The sequence below is a fragment of the Equus quagga genome, chromosome 1 (assembly GCF_021613505.1).
Source record: "Equus quagga isolate Etosha38 chromosome 1, UCLA_HA_Equagga_1.0, whole genome shotgun sequence".
NCBI lineage: Eukaryota > Metazoa > Chordata > Mammalia > Perissodactyla > Equidae > Equus > Equus quagga.
The window spans coordinates 122,840,845-122,859,478 of record NC_060267.1 but is presented as its reverse complement, the minus strand read 5'-3'; the positions used below and the strand labels follow the sequence as shown (position 1 = coordinate 122,859,478).

At 41.3% G+C, this 18,634-nt stretch overlaps 1 protein-coding gene across 10 annotated transcripts in view; it reads right to left on the bottom strand.

The window, feature by feature from the left end:
- Positions 1-18,634, bottom strand: part of MAGI1 (membrane associated guanylate kinase, WW and PDZ domain containing 1) — a 598,134-nt gene that overhangs the window by 56,544 nt on the left and 522,956 nt on the right. For all 10 annotated transcript variants that reach the window (XM_046662236.1, XM_046662246.1, XM_046662260.1 and 7 more), the window contains 2 exons: positions 15,055-15,237; positions 13,896-14,516 (listed from right to left, as the gene is read on the bottom strand). In XM_046662236.1, the coding sequence (XP_046518192.1) occupies positions 13,896-14,516; positions 15,055-15,237 (804 nt within the window). The remainder of the gene's footprint in view (positions 1-13,895; positions 14,517-15,054; positions 15,238-18,634) is intronic.

Sequence of the window (18,634 nt, the reverse complement as noted above, 5' to 3'; positions counted from 1 at the left end):
GCTGAGGAAGGCACAGTTCCACTCATATTTCAGATGACAATGTGGGAGGCTCAAGGACATTGCCCATGGCTGGCCCAGGCTGCACTGCTAGCTAGTGGCAGAGAGGAGGACTGAAGGGAGATGGTGACAACTGGCCAAGTCGCTACTTCCATTACTGAGCCTATGCAGAAGCAACGACTGCGAAGAAATGGGGAATAGTCAGATGAAATTTCTTCCATCCAAGTACAACAAAAATTAATCCATAAAGTGATTTCATTTGCACCTAAAAAAAAAACCAACAGAACACAGCATTTCCAATAAGCAAAAACAAGACGGGTGTTAAAGAGGTGATAGCAGTGGTTCTCAATCAAGGTTGATGTTGCCCTTCAGGGGACACAGGCCATGCGTGAACACAATGTTGGATATTACCACTGGGGAGAAGAGGAGGGGGCTACTGGCATCTAGTAGGTAGAGGCCAGGGATGCTGCTAAATATCCTATGATGCACAGGTCAGCCCCCACAGCAAAGAATTATCCAGTCCATGATATCAATAGTGCCTAGCTTGAGAAACTCTGAGATAAAAAACAACTGTCTCTTCCTCCTTCAACCACCACAGTCTTAAGTCAAAGCTGCTACATAAACTACTAACAAACTACGTAAACAAAGAATCCTATTAATTCATGGGCAGTGCTGGCATTTTTTTAATGCAATCATTTCCCACTTTGGTAAATAGTACCTATGGCAAAAGGAACCACAGAGAATAATTTTTAATTTAGAAAAAACATAAATATCTAAAGGAGCATAGACCTAATTCCAATTATTTCCAGATGATTTTAAAAAACTGATTAGTATTTATGCAACTATAAGAAAGCTTTTTTAAATACAGCTTTTTAGATAGGTACATCACGCCCAGGCCCCTGAACATTCCAGCTGTCAAAATAAAGGTCTAATAAAAACCCAGGTTGCTGAACGAGGTGAGCTGATAGCCAACAGCAGGGGCAGAAAGGGCCTCCCTCTATTTCAGAGTCTTATAATTGGTCCACGCTGCAGTGTCCTAGCTATTCTGACTGCTTCCTCTATGATACAGTGAAAAAGGATCTTCTGAACTTTGCCTCAAATATGAAAATCACAAAAATAGTATATTAGATTATTTCACAGCAAAGGTAATATACCAAATGAGATTTCTAGAAAAAGAATTAGCACAAGAAAATGGGGAGGATGTGATTAACCACACTGTATTTTAGATGTTTGCTTGCATGTCACTCATGTATAATGAGAGATTAACACAGTGCTGAAATTCATTGAATGAAAGAAGGAATGCATAGCGTTTACTGCATATGGTGAGAAAGAAAGAACACTGAGAACATTAGAAACACAAAAAGGAACAGGAGTATGAAATAAACCCAGGTAACAGCTCGGCACAAAAAAGGCATGTTGCCAGTGGAAACAGCACTCCTAAGGACCCAATGCTATTTTCAAAGACATTAAGATTCTACCAACGAGATTTCTGAACCAAAAAGGATTATGTTCACAAAGAAGGGACATGATTAATATCTGAGCAGGAATACAAATAGGGGAAATACCAGGCAAGGGATAAGGTGGGGAACGTTTCTAAATCTGCAGGTGGCAATGCAAAGACAGTCTCAATAAAAATCATGGAAACACTTAACTCCAGATGGTGGTAAAGAATGTGTGATTTAATTTGAGGCAAATGAAGGAAGGTGGAAAAAGATTACACAGGGCAAACTCTGCCTCAGATAACAGTTTTGAAAATGTTCAGAACTGAAAAATGCTTAGAATAGAGGTGAGGAAGATATCTCTTTCAACAAGGAACTCAATGGAGTAACGTCGCAAAATTATTATAAGAAAAGGGAGAAGCTATCATAATACTCTCCCTCATTGCAGAGACTTTTCACATGGGAGACACCATCCAAAGAAGCTGATAATTAACACATTAATTTTCATATGGAACCAAAGTAAAGGTAGAAAATAAAAGTATATAAAAGTATACAAATTAAAAGTATATAAATAAAAAGAATGGGAAAGTAGCAGTTCCTGGAATTTGGAGATGATAATGATAAAAAGAAACTCCTAGGAAATGGGTCCAGAGCAGGTGTACAAACCTCCCTTAGTGCCTTCACACATGCTGTCTTTGGGTCTCAAACTCAGCTGTCTGAGCAACGGGCAGCTAACGTACAAAAGTGTGCCAGCCTAGAGGGAAGACAGAAGAATGGCAGGACTGTGGCACATTGGAATTGTTGGTGCCAACTAAATGCATTTAAATTTAAGAATATTTTCTAAAGAGACTACTAAAAGATACATGAGTGGGTCATGCCAAACACTGCATGGACCACCAGTTCGTAACTCCAAATCCTTCTTATGCTTCAAAGCTCTAGTCTAGTTGTTCTCAGTAAAGGGCAATTTTACCTCCCAGGGGCTCGTTTGTCAACGTCTAGAGACATTTTTTGTTGCCACAATTTGGGGGGTGAGGGGCAAGTATGTAACTGGCAGCTACTGGGTAGAGACCAGGGATGATGTTAAATACCCTACAATGCACGGCACAGACCCTGGAAAACAAGAATAATTATCCGGCCCAAAATGTCAATAGTGCTAAGACTGACACAATCAGCTCTAGTCTCATGTCATTCAAAAAGGCTCCACCATCACCCCTCGTCCTCCCTGATTTGCTGCTTGTCCAAATCTGCACCGCACAGATTCAGACTACATGTAACTGCCGGTAAAATTCACGTGTTCGTCTTGGGTCTCCCTCACTAGGTTCTGAGTACCCTGTTGTCTCTCTCCTTCTCCTAGAGCTATGTACACAGAAAGTGCTCAGTCCTTGGTTAAGACCAAGAATGGGTCGACTGGGAAGGGGTGTCACAAATATTATTAGAGCTATGAAATTAAATAGAAAAGAAAAACAGCTAGAGCATAACCTCAATTGATTCTACCAACAGAAAACCTCAAACATACAGCAATTTCAATAGTGTACTTTTAGGAGAAAAAAGAACGATCAAATCTAGTCCCATTTTCTGCAGAGTTTACATATACTGTCCCAAAGGCCACTGCCTCCTCTAGGATGTTAGGTCCTGTCCCCTGCCCCTTCTTAAAAATCTCACTCCTGCAATGATTTCCTTTCTCCCCAGCATCTCCAGTTTCTGTCTTCTGAGTTATTTCTGTCAGCATACAAGAATGCTGCAGTATCTCCCGTCTTAAAAACCAAACTAGGGGCCGGCCCCATGGCCAAGTGGTTAAGTTCATGCCCTCTGCTTCAGCAGCCCAGGGTTTCGCCGGTTCGAATCCTGGGTGCGGACATGGCACTGTTCGTCAGGCCACGCTGAGGAGGCGTCCCACATGCCACAACTAGAAGGACCCACAACTGAAAATACACAACTATGTGCCCAGGGGGCTTTGGGAAGAAAAAAGGAAAAACAACATCTTTTAAAAAAACCCAAACCAAACCAAACTCTCTCTTTTGAATTAGCCCCCTCCAGCTAGGAGAACTGGCTCTTTTCTCCATTCCACTTTACAGAGAAACTCTTAAACAACTTGTCCAAATCCCTATCCCACTTCTGGCTTTCACCCACACTCCAGGCTGCTGCGTTTGCACACTTCACAGACCCTGTTCTTGGAGGCGACCAATGCCATCAGCAATGTTTCCATTCTCCTATGCCTCCACTTCTTGATGCCACCAGTGCGGCTAGAACCTCCTGGAGACACTTTCTTCTCTTGGATTTGGAATACCACATTCCCTGTTCTTTCTCGTGTTTGCACTAGCTGTTCCATCTTGATTTCCTTTACTCTGAATGGTATATGTCCTAGGGTTCTGTCTTGGCTCCTTCTCTTCTTTCTGCTCTTTCCCTAAGTAATCTCATTCAGCCCCATGGGTCTAAATACCCGTGAATATGGCCGACAATGAGAAATATACTTTGTAAAACGTTCATATACATATACGTGTCTCTATGTATGTATGGGTATATACACACATAAAAGTAAAGGTTTCATGAAAAAGTACTTATCTTTACCAAGTTTGAGGTACTCTGATTGCTTCTATTCCGTTTTACTTTTGAGAAAAACAGTGGTTGTAGCTCAATACATTGGTTTCATGGCCTAGTAATGGGTCACAGCTCACAGCCTGTAGCACACTCATTGACAAGATAATGGCTTATAAATGCCTGTCTCCTGCCCTAACCTCGCCACCACTGAACCCCAGGACCCAGACATCTGTCTATGTTTCTGATCCACTTGGATGTCGGATTCACTTGCATGGACATTTCACAATTAACGTGTCTGAGAAGGGACCTTGATTCCAGGGTTCAAGGCCCACTCACTCCTACCTCAGTATCCACATCTTAACAAACAGCCCCTCTGTCTATCCAACTGCCCAGGCCAAAAATACAGGGGTCAATTTTTGCCTCCTCCCTTTTCCTTTCCTTCTTCAGCAGAGGTCAACATTATAGCCTGTGGACCAAATAATGTTTTCTCGGAACACAACCAATCCATTTGCTCAGCTATCGTCTGCTACACGGGCAGAGGAGAGTGGTGGTGGCAGAGACCACAAAGCTAAAATATTTACCATCTGGCCCTTTTCAGAAAGAGTTTGCTCACACCTATTCTGCAGTCAACCTAACGAGTCCTGTTGACTCTCCTAAACACATCCCAAATCCCCCTGACTTTCCTCCATCTCCACTGTTATCACTCTAGTCCAAAATGCCAACACCACTCTCGGTCTACTCTCCATCTCCACTGTTATCACTCTAGTCCGAAATGCCAACACCACTCTCGGTCTACTACAACAGCCCTAATAGGTCTTCCCACTTCACATCTGCTCCTCTAAAATATATTCTTCAAACATATGATTGTCTTAAAATATCAATGAGATCTTGTCTCGTCGCTGCTTAAAACTGGATCTCACACTGAAAATGAAATTTGAACTACTGATCCTGGTCTCGAGTCTCTGAACTCCATCACCACTCTCCTTCTTCATCTTTTGTCACTCGCAATGGCCTTTGTTCTATTTCTTTCTCAGGGTCTTTGCATTTACTGTGCCTTCTTCACTTCCGCTCACTTCACCTGGTTTTATTTTCTTCGTAGCACTTCTCTCTGGCTGATAGCTTCTTGTTCACCTGTTTATTTCTGCCCTTCCTGAACTCCTTCCTCTAGAATAAAAGTTTCATGAGATCAGGGGCTTGGTGGTTTTCTTTGCAGATGATTCTGCTCCATTTCCCAGTACCTGGACAATGCCTTGCACACAACGGTAACGAATTTGTCCCCCCTCAAAAAGGGAAAACAAAGCAACTGTTTTACATTCAAATTCAGCCCTGTAAGTAGCACAGAATGATAATTCCACAGCCTGCTAGCCAGGCCAATAATTCTAACTTGAAATTCCTACACTCATCCAGAAAGGAGAGAGGATGTCACCACTCCTTAATGAGAATTATAAGTCACACACATATTTATAGTAAATAATGCACAAAAGCAAATAATTTGGTGCGTTAACTTTACCTTTAAGGAGCATAAGACATTCCCTTACAGAAAAAAAAAAAAGGCAGAAGTTTTAGGTGTGCCAACCACTTGGCATTATGAATATAACAGGAATATACCTCAAACTGTCCAATCTAGTCTAAAACTGCATATAAATGTTAGAAAAAGTAAGTGCAGCCTGCTCAGGTTTGAAAATGATAAAACCAAAAATCCCTTAAAAATTTTTAAGAGAAAAACCAGAGTTCCTTAAGATGCTGAAGGTGAGGGATAATTTTTATCCATGATATAATGGAAGACGGAACCAAAATAGAGACATTTTTATATTTATCTCATCTCTTGCTATAAGTCATCTCAAATACAAATATGCTCTAACAGTCTATAAAGAATTCTCAAATAAAATCTTTGGAAACTTTAAACCAAGGCAATAAACCAAAATAGCAACTTAAAACTGCATTAATAATAAAGGCCAGAAGGCTCCTTACTAGCAAATGCGAATACCGTCCTATTTAGCACCGTGTAAGTGCTAGAAGTTTGCTAATTTTAACTTGAACAACTTGTAACAGCTAGAAGATATGAAGCAGCACACTGGACTTGACAAGGGGACTTGATTTGCAAAATTATTAGAAAAACTAAGCAGCATAGGTAAGCAGGGAGGTCAACTAGTTTGAGAAACCGAATCAGATAAATATGCCAAGAGACTTCAACATCTTCCTTTTTAAACAGAGCTCTGACCAACTGTAAGTTGCTGACAGCTCATGTGGCAGATTATACATTATTTTATGTATTAGAATGAAAGGTGAATTTTTCTTGTGTTTTAAAGTTTCTTGTCCTTTTTGGATTAAAGAGACTTTACCCTAATAAAATACTTCAAGTTAAGCTCCTTAAACATCAGTCCAATGCAAAAGATGAGCTCCTTCCTGGCCAGGTGGAGGCCCTGGGACCTGTTAACCCTTGATGAGGCCGTCCCACGGTGGGGACAGAGCAGACTGCCTCAAGGGCTAATACGTTACAAGTCTTTTAAGTTCTCTGAGTCTCAATTCCTTGTGATCCCCTAACATCTAGTTAATACGCATAAAGAGCTTAGAGCAGTGCCTACACATGGAAAGAATTCCACAAATAGGACCTATTATTATTATCTGTATAAAAAGAAATCCATTCACCATGAAGTTGCCTTCCATTCCATATTCTTCTTCTATTCAAAGGCATAAAACTAAGAGAAAGAGTAAAATAAAGGATATTCAACATCTCACCCGCGAGGGTAAAATGATCACAATCTCCAGAGCAGCGCTGTGCAACAGGACTTTCTCGTAGGATGGAAATGTTCTCTAGCTGCACTGTCCAGTATGGTAGCCACTAGCCACATGTGGCTACTGAGCACTGTAAATGGGGTCAGTTGCATCAAGGAACTGAATTTGAATTTGTATTTAATTTTAATTAATTAAGTAGCCACATGTGGCTAGTAGCTACTGTACTGGACGCTGGAGAACATGCTTAATTGGACCGATATGATTCACTGACATGATTCCCCAGTATCTTGGCCTCTAGACATGCTCATCAAGGCATTTCCCCATGATCTGGAGCAGTCGGCGACACAGAGCGTGGGCTTTGCAGGCAAACAGCCCTAGGTTGGGATTCAGGCTCTGTCACTTTTTTACTTTGTGATTTTGAGATGGTCAATCTCCCAATGCCTTTGTCCTCAGCTATAATGATAGTGCTCACCTCAGAAAGTTCTTTCCAGGATTAGTGTTTATGAAAACAAAGGGCTTGGCATCAACTCCTATTTTTCATTCTACATATATGATTTTCTGAATTCCTACAACGCGCCAGCCACGACCTGAAATGGTGGGAATAAAGCAATGGTTGAGACCAAGGCCCTGCTCTCATGGAGATCACAAATAAGTATCAGTGCCTGGATGGAGAAGGACAGAGCAGAAAGTGATAGCAGTGGATCTACTTTATTTCCTGTGGAGTGGTCAGAGCAGGCTTCTTGGAGGAAAGGACTTTTGAGAAGCCTGAAGGACACAGACAGACAGCCCTGTGGCTATCTGGGAGAAGAAAAATACAGACAGAGAGAAAGAATGAGTGCAAGGCCCTGATGCAGGACTTTAGAATTTACTCTGAATGATGGGAAGCCATTCTGACACGAGGAGTGACTTGATCCAATTGACTTTAAATCACTCTAGTGGGAGAATGGACTGTAGGAAGCATTTAGACCTGTTGCAAGGCCACTGCAAGGCCAGGAGCCATATGATGGATGGCAGGGGGCTGGGCAAGAGGTGGGAGGTAGACGGAGCCTGGGCATACTGAGAAGGGAGAGCCGATGAATTTGCTGATGTGAATATACAGAACTCCATCACTATTAGGATATCACTCTGCAAGCAACCTGAATTCCTGTTCGGAGGCCCTGCTGCTCAATTTGAGAGATTCTGGCAGTCAAACGCTTAAGTGGTGCAATTTGCAATTCATTCTCCAGTCCAAGACCAGAGGGCAAAAAGAAGAGGGGCGCCTGATCACCCGGGTTTAACTCTCTGGTGCACAGCTCACCGCGGTCCTAATTATGGTTTTGCATCATTTCAGAAGGAAAAAAAGCACACAGAAAGAAGATCTAATGCTAATGATGGGCTTGCATGATGAGATTAGATATTGCTCTCCCTATTTGGATCGATGATGATTTAATAAACTAAATACCATTAGTAAATTTTGATGAAAATTAAGTGGCATCAATTTGCCCATGGACTTCAGACCTTATTCATTGCTTCACAAGTAAGATATACTCCTCGACAGTTATGGTATTGGAGTTTCATATCCATAAGCCAAGAAGCTGCATAGCATAGCGGTTAAGAGCCCAGTCTCTGGAACTGGAATTCTCAGGTTCAAATCCTGGCTTCACCACTAACCAGCTGTGTGATTCTGGGCAAGTCACTGAACTTCTCCAGGCCTCAGCATCCCCTTCTCTAACAGGGAACTAAGATATTACTTACCTCAGAGGGCTCTTTTGATTATGATATATAAAGCGTTTAGAATCAACTATGCCTGGAGCATTGTGGAAGTGTTTATTTTTACTACAAGTGGCTTAAGCAAGGAAGAGTAAAATATGCTTTCCCAGCCAAACCAGAAATTTCCCTTTTGCTTTATTCTAAGCAAATTTAGCTGTGGAGTTTCAACAACTAAAACAAAAACAATTTCTTCAATTTTTTTCGTAGCATAGGGACTAACAATCACTGCCTTCATTCCCTAGAGGGTCTACTGAGAATCATAGCGCCAAGTGGTAAACTGGTAGCTGCGCCAACGCAGCCACAAAGGGGTGTTGAGAGGTTCTATCTACGTGTGTGTGTGTGTGGTGGGGTGTTGCTTGTACTATGGTGAAAAACCTGGCACACAGTAAGTACTCAATCCCTGATAGTAGTAACATTATCATTACCATCACCACCACCATTGTCATATCTAATTTTTGCCTTTTAACATCTCTTTATCATCTTTCTAAAGTTATGAAATATGACTATAAAGCCAGAGGATTAATTTTCTATTGCGACTTGTGAAGCACGTTTAACTTATTCAGCGAGTACCTACTAAGACTTTACCACATGCCAGGTTCCCCGGGAGGGACCAGAGATACAAGCATAAAAGTTGGACCAAGTCTTGCCCTCCAGGAATCCTAACATTTCATTACGATACAATCAGATCCTGAAATTACTTAGTGACCTGACAAAAGCATTCAGTAGACAGTTTGTGCAAACTGGAAAGCAAAACATCAGTCTGTTACTGTTGTGATCAGCAGAAGCCATGAGGAGATGGTGCTCAAAGTGGGCATCTCCAAGATCAAGTGCTCCCTTCGATTCTCCTTATGTGAAGTAGAAAAACGTAGAATTTGGGATCCGAAATGGACCTTAGGGAAGACTGAGAAATCTGTTGCTTATAAAGTAGACTCTAAAAGGAGACTATTACTCAGAAATGAAAATAACTATTTAGTTTTATAAATTTATTTTCCCCCAAGTTACATATCATATAATCAAAATTAGAAGAGTTCACGAGGTCAGGAGCCTAACATTGGTTGCAACTCTGACCGCACATCAGAATCACCAGTGGAGCGTAAAAGAAAAAAAAAAAATAGATGCCTGGCAGTCATGCACTGAAATTAAGACACTGTTGGTCCAGGCTAGACTTTTTTTTTTTTTTTTAAATAAAAAGCTACTCCTACCCAGTTGCTTCTGATATTAGTCAGTGTCAGTAAAATATCACTGATTTATCGTATGACTACTTCTATGTCAGGAATTAGCATAAATGCTACCTTATTTCATCTACATCACGCGCATGCAAAGTAAGCATTATTATTCCCATTTTTTCAGATAACTCGCCTAAGGTCACAGTAAAGGCAGGAGCTGGCACTTAAACTTGCCTCATCTGGCTCTAGAATCTTCTGGTCTTTCCTCTACACATCAATGAGGTCATTCTTTTTTTTTTTTTTGAGGAAGATTAGCCCTGAGCTAACATCTGCTGCCAATCCTCCTCTTTTTGCTGAGGAAGACTGGCCCTGAGCTAACATCCATCCCCATCTTCCTCTACTCTATACGTGGGACTCCTACCACAGCATGGCTTGCCAAGTGGTGCCATGTCCGCACCCGGGTTCAGAACCAGCGAACCCCAGGCTGCCAAAGCAGAACGTGCACACTTAACTGCTGCGTCACCAGGCCGGCCCCCAATGAGGTCATTCTTTGCAGAAAATTAGAGCCAGAAGGAGTCACCCTAAAGATGATCTGGTTCAAAACTTTCATTTTATTTTTTTTGATAAAAAAATGAGTCTCAGGACAAGAGTAGTAACCTGGTCAGAGAGACAGGGCAGCTAAGGGCAGAGACTGAACTAGAGGTGGGCTCCCGACATCCCTAGTTCAGTTTTATTTTCAATACACGATTTCTGTCAAAAGCAAAACACACATTCTCCACTTTCATAAAGTACTGCTGCATCTTCTCTTGAAACGGAGTATTCTAACTCAACCCAAAACTGCATCTTAAAGAGTGTCCCCACCTACTAATTGGTGTGAATTAGCCAAATATATCAAATATTTTACACAGAGGAGCATGCGTAGTTATGCTACATATAATTCCTTTTTTTAAAAGGTAAAAAAAAAATCCTTTATGGGACAAATTCTATATCTTTTGTAAATATTTTTTAAGAAAACTATTTTTTGAAAATAGTGATCACCTTCTCACACGATTTTCCAAACACCTCAAAAAAGTCTCTAGACTCACACTGGCGTCAGGTGACAGGCCATCTGAATGCAAATGCTATGTAAAAAATAAAAAAATAAAAAGCATTCTCCTGACTGGACAGCAGAGGGAGAAGGAGGAAAGGACATGCCACGGGAAGATGCGGATCCAGGAACAGGAAGAAGGCGCTGCCTCTTACAGAACTTCACTGACAGACCAGCAGGCAGGGATATGTTTACGGAAAAGAGACTTGGAAACAAATCAGTAATGGTTCCAGCCGCCAGGGCGCATGGGTGGACACTCCAGCAACTCCAAGCCTGACCCAGGTAACGATCTGACTCCAGAAATTGACAAATGACATTTCAACCTGTTTGATTTCCAGGTTGTGGGGGATGAGGGGTGTTTTCAGACGGGGAGCATGAAAAATGCTAAAAAACAAAATGTACCTGATCTTGAAAAAAAAAATATCAAAAATGAGCTTGAGAGATCAAGAACTAAAACAGAACAGAAACATAGTCAGTTCTGCCCCCAAAGGAGAAATGTCAGTTCTTTAAAGCACTGAAGGACTCACCCTTGAGATTGGAATTCTTAAATCAAGAAGAGTGTGGATTTAAGGAGTTTATCAATCTGTTCGCTAGAAGTGATGACAGAAATGAGATGTATTAGAAAGAAGCAGTGAAGTGGCCGTTTACCTTCTCATTTAACCTGGCTGTTGTCTTTGTTGCTTCATCAAATCTTCTCATTTACACCCCATCATACAGGAGGGATGATTAAAATGTCAGCCCCGATTCAAAGAACTGATGTATGGCAGAAACAAATATATTCATACGCTTTCTAGAAAGATTAATAGTAGCTGGTGCTAGCCTGCCAAATGCACATGTACAAACTTTCTATCCTATACATAAATCAAACACAAGGCATATGGTGTATTTTAAAGACTGCTGATGTTACAGTGATTTTAAATTACTCAGGTTCTGGAATAAACTATGTAGATGTTGACTAATGTGGCAATATATTCTGGATCTGCCTATATTAATTTAATGTTATAAAATGTAACATGGCATCAACCAAAAGAAGGTCTTAGAAATTAAGGAGAGAGAATGCAAACACATTTGAAATCAAGGGGTATGTTTCTAGACATCAGCTGTTTGCTAGTTTGGGCAAATTCACTACAATATGGTTCCAGTAATCGTGTAAATTAGTAGATTGTAATGAGACTTTATTTTTTGATTCACTCAAAAGTGAATTAATGGAAAAGAAAAACTCAACACATTGATAAAAGAAATGAAGGAGCAAATAAATGAAGTAGGAGAGAAAGGTGGTTTGGGACTTTCAAATGAGCAGCGGCTGAATCAGAGACGCTCCTGATGTACCCGGAACGACTTAAAAGTTTCCAAGTTGTCAGCCACAAAAACCAGCAATTATGCAAAAATCAGGGTTATTCAGAGTTAAGTTGGGCAGAGCACTGGATTAGAAACCACATAGTTGAGGTGAACTTTTCAGTCCTGCGGGCTGGCACCTTCCTACCTTTCGGGGAAGTGGTAAAAATGAGATGAGAGGTGCGTGCTGGTATGAAAACTGCTTTTTGTGAATTGCTAACTTGTCTATAAGTGCCAGGTATCATTATCATTATCATCATCATCATCCTCATCCTCATCCACATCCTCATCCTTACACTCAAGTAACTTCCTAGTACAGCTCGGTCACTGTTTAAAAAACAATTACCTGTACAGTCAAGTGATCTAGGTACAAGAAGAGACTTCAAAATTGTATCGGTGGAAATAACATTTTTAAAAATAAAATCTGCACAATGGCTTTTAGGAATGAATGAACCCTGTTCAAGAAGGGTTGACTGAGCATTTCGATCCACACCATTGCTCTGAATTTTGGATTTCCTTCCAACAACTCCAATCATTTTGATCACAGAACACACAGCTTCATGAGAGCATGAGAACACGGCTGCTATGACATAAACGAGCTCCTCTGTTGCCACAGAACCAAGGAGAGATGAAAGTTTGGTTCCTGATCTCTTTTCAGAGGGTCAGAATATGCCGTGCATGAAACAAATCATGTTGGCAAGGATCAGGGAACAATCAATCTCACACTCATTATGTGAGATGATCCGTCAAGACTAGTCACAAATACATATCCGGGAGCAAGACATTCCAACGTTGTGACAAATGTTTCTCAGTGTGAGGTCCTGGGAGTTCTGGTGGGGCAGGGGGTGGCGGGTGCAGGGAAGGGAAAGAAGGAAGCCAAGTGTCTCAAGATTTAGAATACCTCACTTCCCTGAGACCCATAACCCCTTCATTAAAATGTAGGTATGTTGAGATATGTTTTTTAAGATGACTGTGGAGCTATTTGTTCCTGTCAAGTGTAGATAATCATATACATATTCATTCATTCATACATTCATTCAATACCTATTCATTCATGAATGCCTAGCAGGAGTCAAGTAATGTCTTAAATCCTAGGGTTACAGCTGTCAGCAAGTAGGCACAGGCCCTGGCTCTGTGGATTTTATAATCTAGTGAAAGAGAGAGAGCAACAAAGAAAAATAAATAAATACACAAAACAATGACTTGTGACAATAGTAATAATTGTGCTACCAGCTCTGAAGAAACGGGGTGATGCAGCAGAGCGTACACGGAGGTGTTGGGGGCTATTTAAGATAAGTGATCAGAGAAGCCCCCTCTCAGGAGGAGACTTGAATGAGACTGAGCCAGCCAAGTAAGAGCTGGGAAAAGAGCATCCCAAGCAGAGGGAACAGGAAGTGCAAAGGCCCTGAGACAGGAAAAGGCTAGGAGCGCTGAAGGCACTTCGGAAAAGAAGCCAGGTAGCTAAAGCATAGCAAGGAAAGGAGTGTGAGATGAGGTTGGAAGAGTGGTCGAGAGTCACTCCTTTTCTTTTTTTTTGCACGCACACTGTGCAGCCAGGGTCCGGGAGACTTAAAGGATACAGGTTTAGAAATCTTAATGGTTTGTAAAAGGCAGAATCTGATTTACATTTAAAATTATCACGCTAGCCATGCATGTGTAACTTAATGTATAAACACAACCCTAAAAAGGCTGGCATTTGGAGAAATCAAAAGGCATTTTGAATGCATTTAAACAAAAACGATCTTCAAGGAGTAGACATTTAAAAAGCCCCAAATAGCCATCTGAAGTCCAGTAAGCTAAACAATGGAATGTGGTTTAAAAAATCAAAGAACAAAATAAACCTCGTACCTCCTCGTTGCACCAACAACGTGACCTCACTTCCCTTCGGACATTCAATCAGCATATCCACAACTTGGTTGTGAGTCAGTGCCTGCACGTTCTTCTTATTAACTTCCACTATAAGATCCCCTTCTTTCAGGCCTCGGCACCTTGGACTGTCAACAATCTGTTTCACCCTTTGGCCGCCACCACCAGGACTGTCTGCGATGGTAAAACCAAAGCCCATTGGCCCTTTGACTATATGAACAGTTATGAGTTCCGGCTGAGTGGCTATGGAGGAAGCCAAAGAGACAGTGTCATTGGGGTAACCATGGGAACCATTCGAAGCCACGTCAGCCGGGCTGCTTGGCCTGGCATCCTTCATGCCGTTGACTTTGCCTGTTTTACTACTGTGACTAGCTGGCGAATCATAGGTCTCTTGCCCATTCACAATAATTGGTTCTTTATCCAAAATGGCCACCGAGGTCACTAAACTCGTATTGGGGTCATCTGGGTCAAAAGGCAATGGATAACCTCGGCAGAGTTCAAGGTCCACACTGGCACCAATGGGAATGGACTGAAAGATTTTCACAACTTGCGCATGTGTGTGTCCCAAAACACAGGTGTCGTTCACACTGACAATTACATCTCCTGCAAAAGGTAAGAGTTTGGAGGTTACAAAAAACACAGTATCCAGAAAAGTTATATCCATATTATAATATAAAGTCCTACCAATAGGAAGTTGAACTGCAACTGGATTTGGGGGTAGTATCATAGGGCACAAAGAAACTGCTTCTATTACTTATTTTAACCGCTAATAAGGCATTCTTTTAGCATCTAGTGTCTTCCCTGATAAAGAAAGTATAATGATCATTGAAAGAACACTAGGGCTTTATTCTAAAATAAATTCTCACTGCAGAAATCCGTTTATTCAAATAGATCTACATTTTTAGTAAATTACTACTTTATGTACTCAACAGCACCCTAACAGTTCCCCAAAGTTAAAATGGCCTCAAAGTTTTCAACTATACCAGGGGATACATTTATGTAGCAAAGGAATCTTGCTCATTTCCAAACTTATTAAAGGACATTTATAAAGTTGTGAAATCAAGATGCTGTTTGGTCTTGTTCAGATGCCAGGTAGAAGTCTCACCACACAGGACACGCTAAGGCCATGTGGTGTCTCTACCTGTTTCCATCTTGCCGTCCAACGCGGCGGGACCATCGAGGACCAAGCTCTTGATCTGCAGAAACTCGTCAGGTTCATCCCCTCCAACAACCGTGAAGCCAAAGCCACGACTGCTTTTCCGCAGCTTTGTGTGAATGAACTTGCCTTTCAACTCAGAAGGGTTTCGTGTAAAAAAGGGTTTGCCTGGATTAAAACGAGAAAAGTACAAGGAATGTCAACACGAGTCGAAAGATGAATTAAATAAGAAATGACACAACTTACAGATAACTCTCCAAGTGCCTGAGCTGGGGCATTTGTGCATATAGGTGTCTTAAGAAGGTGCTCTCTTGATTTCAGGAATAAGGGTGATCCTAAGCCCCTGGGTTCAAGGAGGGTGATAAGGTGCATAAAGCCTGTCAGCATGAAGCTCTAAAAGAAAATATAAGCAATGGATGGAATTGGTGTCCATCGGCTGACACACTTCCCTGGCGTCAGTTCATGTAATTTGACAGCAATTGAGCTGCCATGAGATCCTGCATAGAAAATGGAGTGGGTCTGTGTTTTGTGTCTTTTGTTTTGTTATAGTTTATATTTTATAATATGGCCTCCAATGTGGTGCCTTGGGCTTAGCTTCCACTTGTGAAACCAATTCAGCAAAAACTTCAGCTTGTAACCAAACAGAAAACTCATTGTGAAAATACACAGATATTACTAGGAAAACATATTATAGTCACAAAGAATAATTTGATAAAAATGCAGAATCACTACTTTCAGAATTAATAGTCATAACTTTACTTTGAACTGAATTCTAAATTCAACTAATTTTTCCTGTTAATTTGCATCTTTTAACCATCTATGAAATAGCCCAGGCATGTCCACTGCTAAAATTTATTATTTAAAAAAAACTTACGACATGTGTCTTAGGACACTTAAAAAAAACTAAACTAAACTAAATAGTCACTAACAAAAGCCATACAGCACCAAATTCGGCTGTCATTTAAAATAAACAGATAGCCAGCTAGCTAAATAACTTCCAAACATGCTACCAAAGGTTTTATTGTGTTTTCTTGATAACATTCACAAATAAAATTTTGTACACAAACCAAAAATTTTACTTTGGCTTTTATTAAGTGGGCACTTCTCTGTAATTGAGAAACTCACTAGAATCTCTCCAGTTATCCTAAATACCGTACATAATTCATGCTCAGACTCTCAACTCTCCTAATTATACTTCCTATCTCCTGCCCTTGCCATAGCTTCTCCACCTGCCCTATTTCTTTTCTATCAAAAATGTTATAAAAAAAAAAAAAATCCAGGAGAAAAAGTCTCCATACCCCCCTGCACTAGAGTCTGGCACCCAGGAAGGAAAGTTATTTTTGGTTAACTATATCTCAAAGGCTTTTGTAAAAGGTCTCTGGGCACACATACAATTTTTAATTGCATATTTCAAAAATTTCTGACTCTTAAAAAGGCTCTTTTAAATTGCCTAGAGTCACAGGTCTGCTCACCAATCGCCTCCTCTGGTCTAATGCAGTCAGTCCCAAGGCAGGCTGAAAGTCTGACAAACTACAGGCCAGTCACCACGGCTAAAGAAAGGCAAGACCTAGCAGGATTCACCACGCAAAGGCACCAGGCACCAAGCCAAGGCACCAGGACGGTGATGTCAACTGCAGTCGGGGCTTAGGGGGAGACAGCAGCCACAGCAATTATCAGATGGAAAACTGAGGACAGGTGAGACTTTACTTTGGGAGGTGTGTGAATGGTCTACATTCTTGAGGCTGAGGCTGTTAGGAAGTCTGAGGAGCTTCAGGGCAAGCACATCTCAGTTACGCAGAGACATCGACACCCGTCACCTTCTCAGTGAGGTTTCCTTGGCCACCTTTAAAAACTGCAATACCTCCTCCAACATCCCCAATCCCCCTTTCCCACTTTATTTTTGTCACCATCCAATACAGCAGACATCTGACTTATTCGTTTGCTGTTTTGTCTCATCCTCCCCCATTTCCACACAAGGGGGCGCTGCACTGCACACATCTACTAGAATGTAAGCCCCACGAGGATTCCTGCTTGCATATGGAGAGAGCAGAATACTGGCCATTTCATTCTTATGGGCTCCAAAAACTTACAACGAATGACTGAACAACAGCCCAAAGAATGAGATTTAACATGTCTTTGAGAAGGCTGGAAAGAGGTGGTTGGGTATTTAAGCTTTTTACCCTTATTACAGGCAAACTGAGAAAATGTGCCTGGCGGTTTATCTGACTAAATTTCTTTAAAGCCATTAGCATATTTGCGCTTAGAATGTTTTCAACTTAACAGAGACACGAGTAGAGCTTTGAAATTACACCAGTGACTTCCTTTTTTAAAGCTTAACTAGGGAGGGAAGATCAGAAGGTTTCCCATTTATGCACATTTTATTACGTTTTATGTATGAGTGGGTCATCAGTTAATGTAGCTATTGAAAAGAACTGCTTGTCTCCCCACAAGCAGTGGAATTGGAGCTCTCTGCTGCAGCCCTGTGGTGCATGTAATTTTCTAAGAGATCCTAGTCAGTTGACAGCTGTCAGATCTGGTTATGTATGAGAATCACTGGAGTAGCTTTTTAAAATGTACAAATTTCTAGGGTCTACCCTAGACTCAATCAATAAGGATTTCCTGGGTTTTGGCCCCAAAAATCTGCTCTTGAACAATCCACAGGTGCTTGTGTCCCTGACAGGTTGGCACTATTCTTAGCACTAGGGTTTAACTACTCAGACCAGTGCTGTACAACAGCATTTTCTGTGACAAAGGAAATGCTCTATATCTGCACTGTCCAATATGGCAGCCACTAGTCACACGTAGTTCTTCAGCCCTTGAAATGGAGCCAGCAGGACTAAAGAACTGAATTTTTAATTGTAATTAATTAAAATGTAAATGGCAACATGTAGCCAGTGGTATCCAGACTGGATGGCACAGACTTAGACTATGCAATGAGGTCCCCCACAAAAAACAAAACGACAAAAAGGCTTTAGCCAGAAGTTAAACTATTCCTCACGACAACGAAGTTTTTAAATCTGCGCTCTACTGGCTGTGTGGCCTTGGGCAAGTCACTAAACCTCTCTCTGCCTGAGTGTCGCAGGTGTAAACGGAGATAATGATGGTACCAACCTCACATGACAGTTGTAAGGAATAACTGTGACAGATCACACAGGTAAAGGAATTAGCGAGGTGCCTGGCCCATAGTAAGAGTTCAATAAATGGGAGTTGTTGTTCTGAGCGACAGTGGTAGTGCAGCGGGTGTGAAGGAGGGAGAGCTGCAAAGTGTCTCTCTGAGCTTAAGGTGGAAGCTGGGGAGTTTTCCTAATAGCAAAGCTCTTTGTAAATTATCATTTGCTGGGATGAGAAGTACGCTCTTGGTCAGAACGAAGTGTAGTTGAGCGGTAAACTTAGCAAAACTCATAGCAAACAATCTAACCAAGTGAGCTATAGAGCTTCTTCCTGACAGTAACTATCAGGAGCGAGATCAAGATACTCCGGCAGCAGGCAGGTAATCGGAGGTGGTGTAAGCAATGATGATAAAGTCCAGGTTAACATTTCCCACAGTCATAGCTTGGAGTCAATG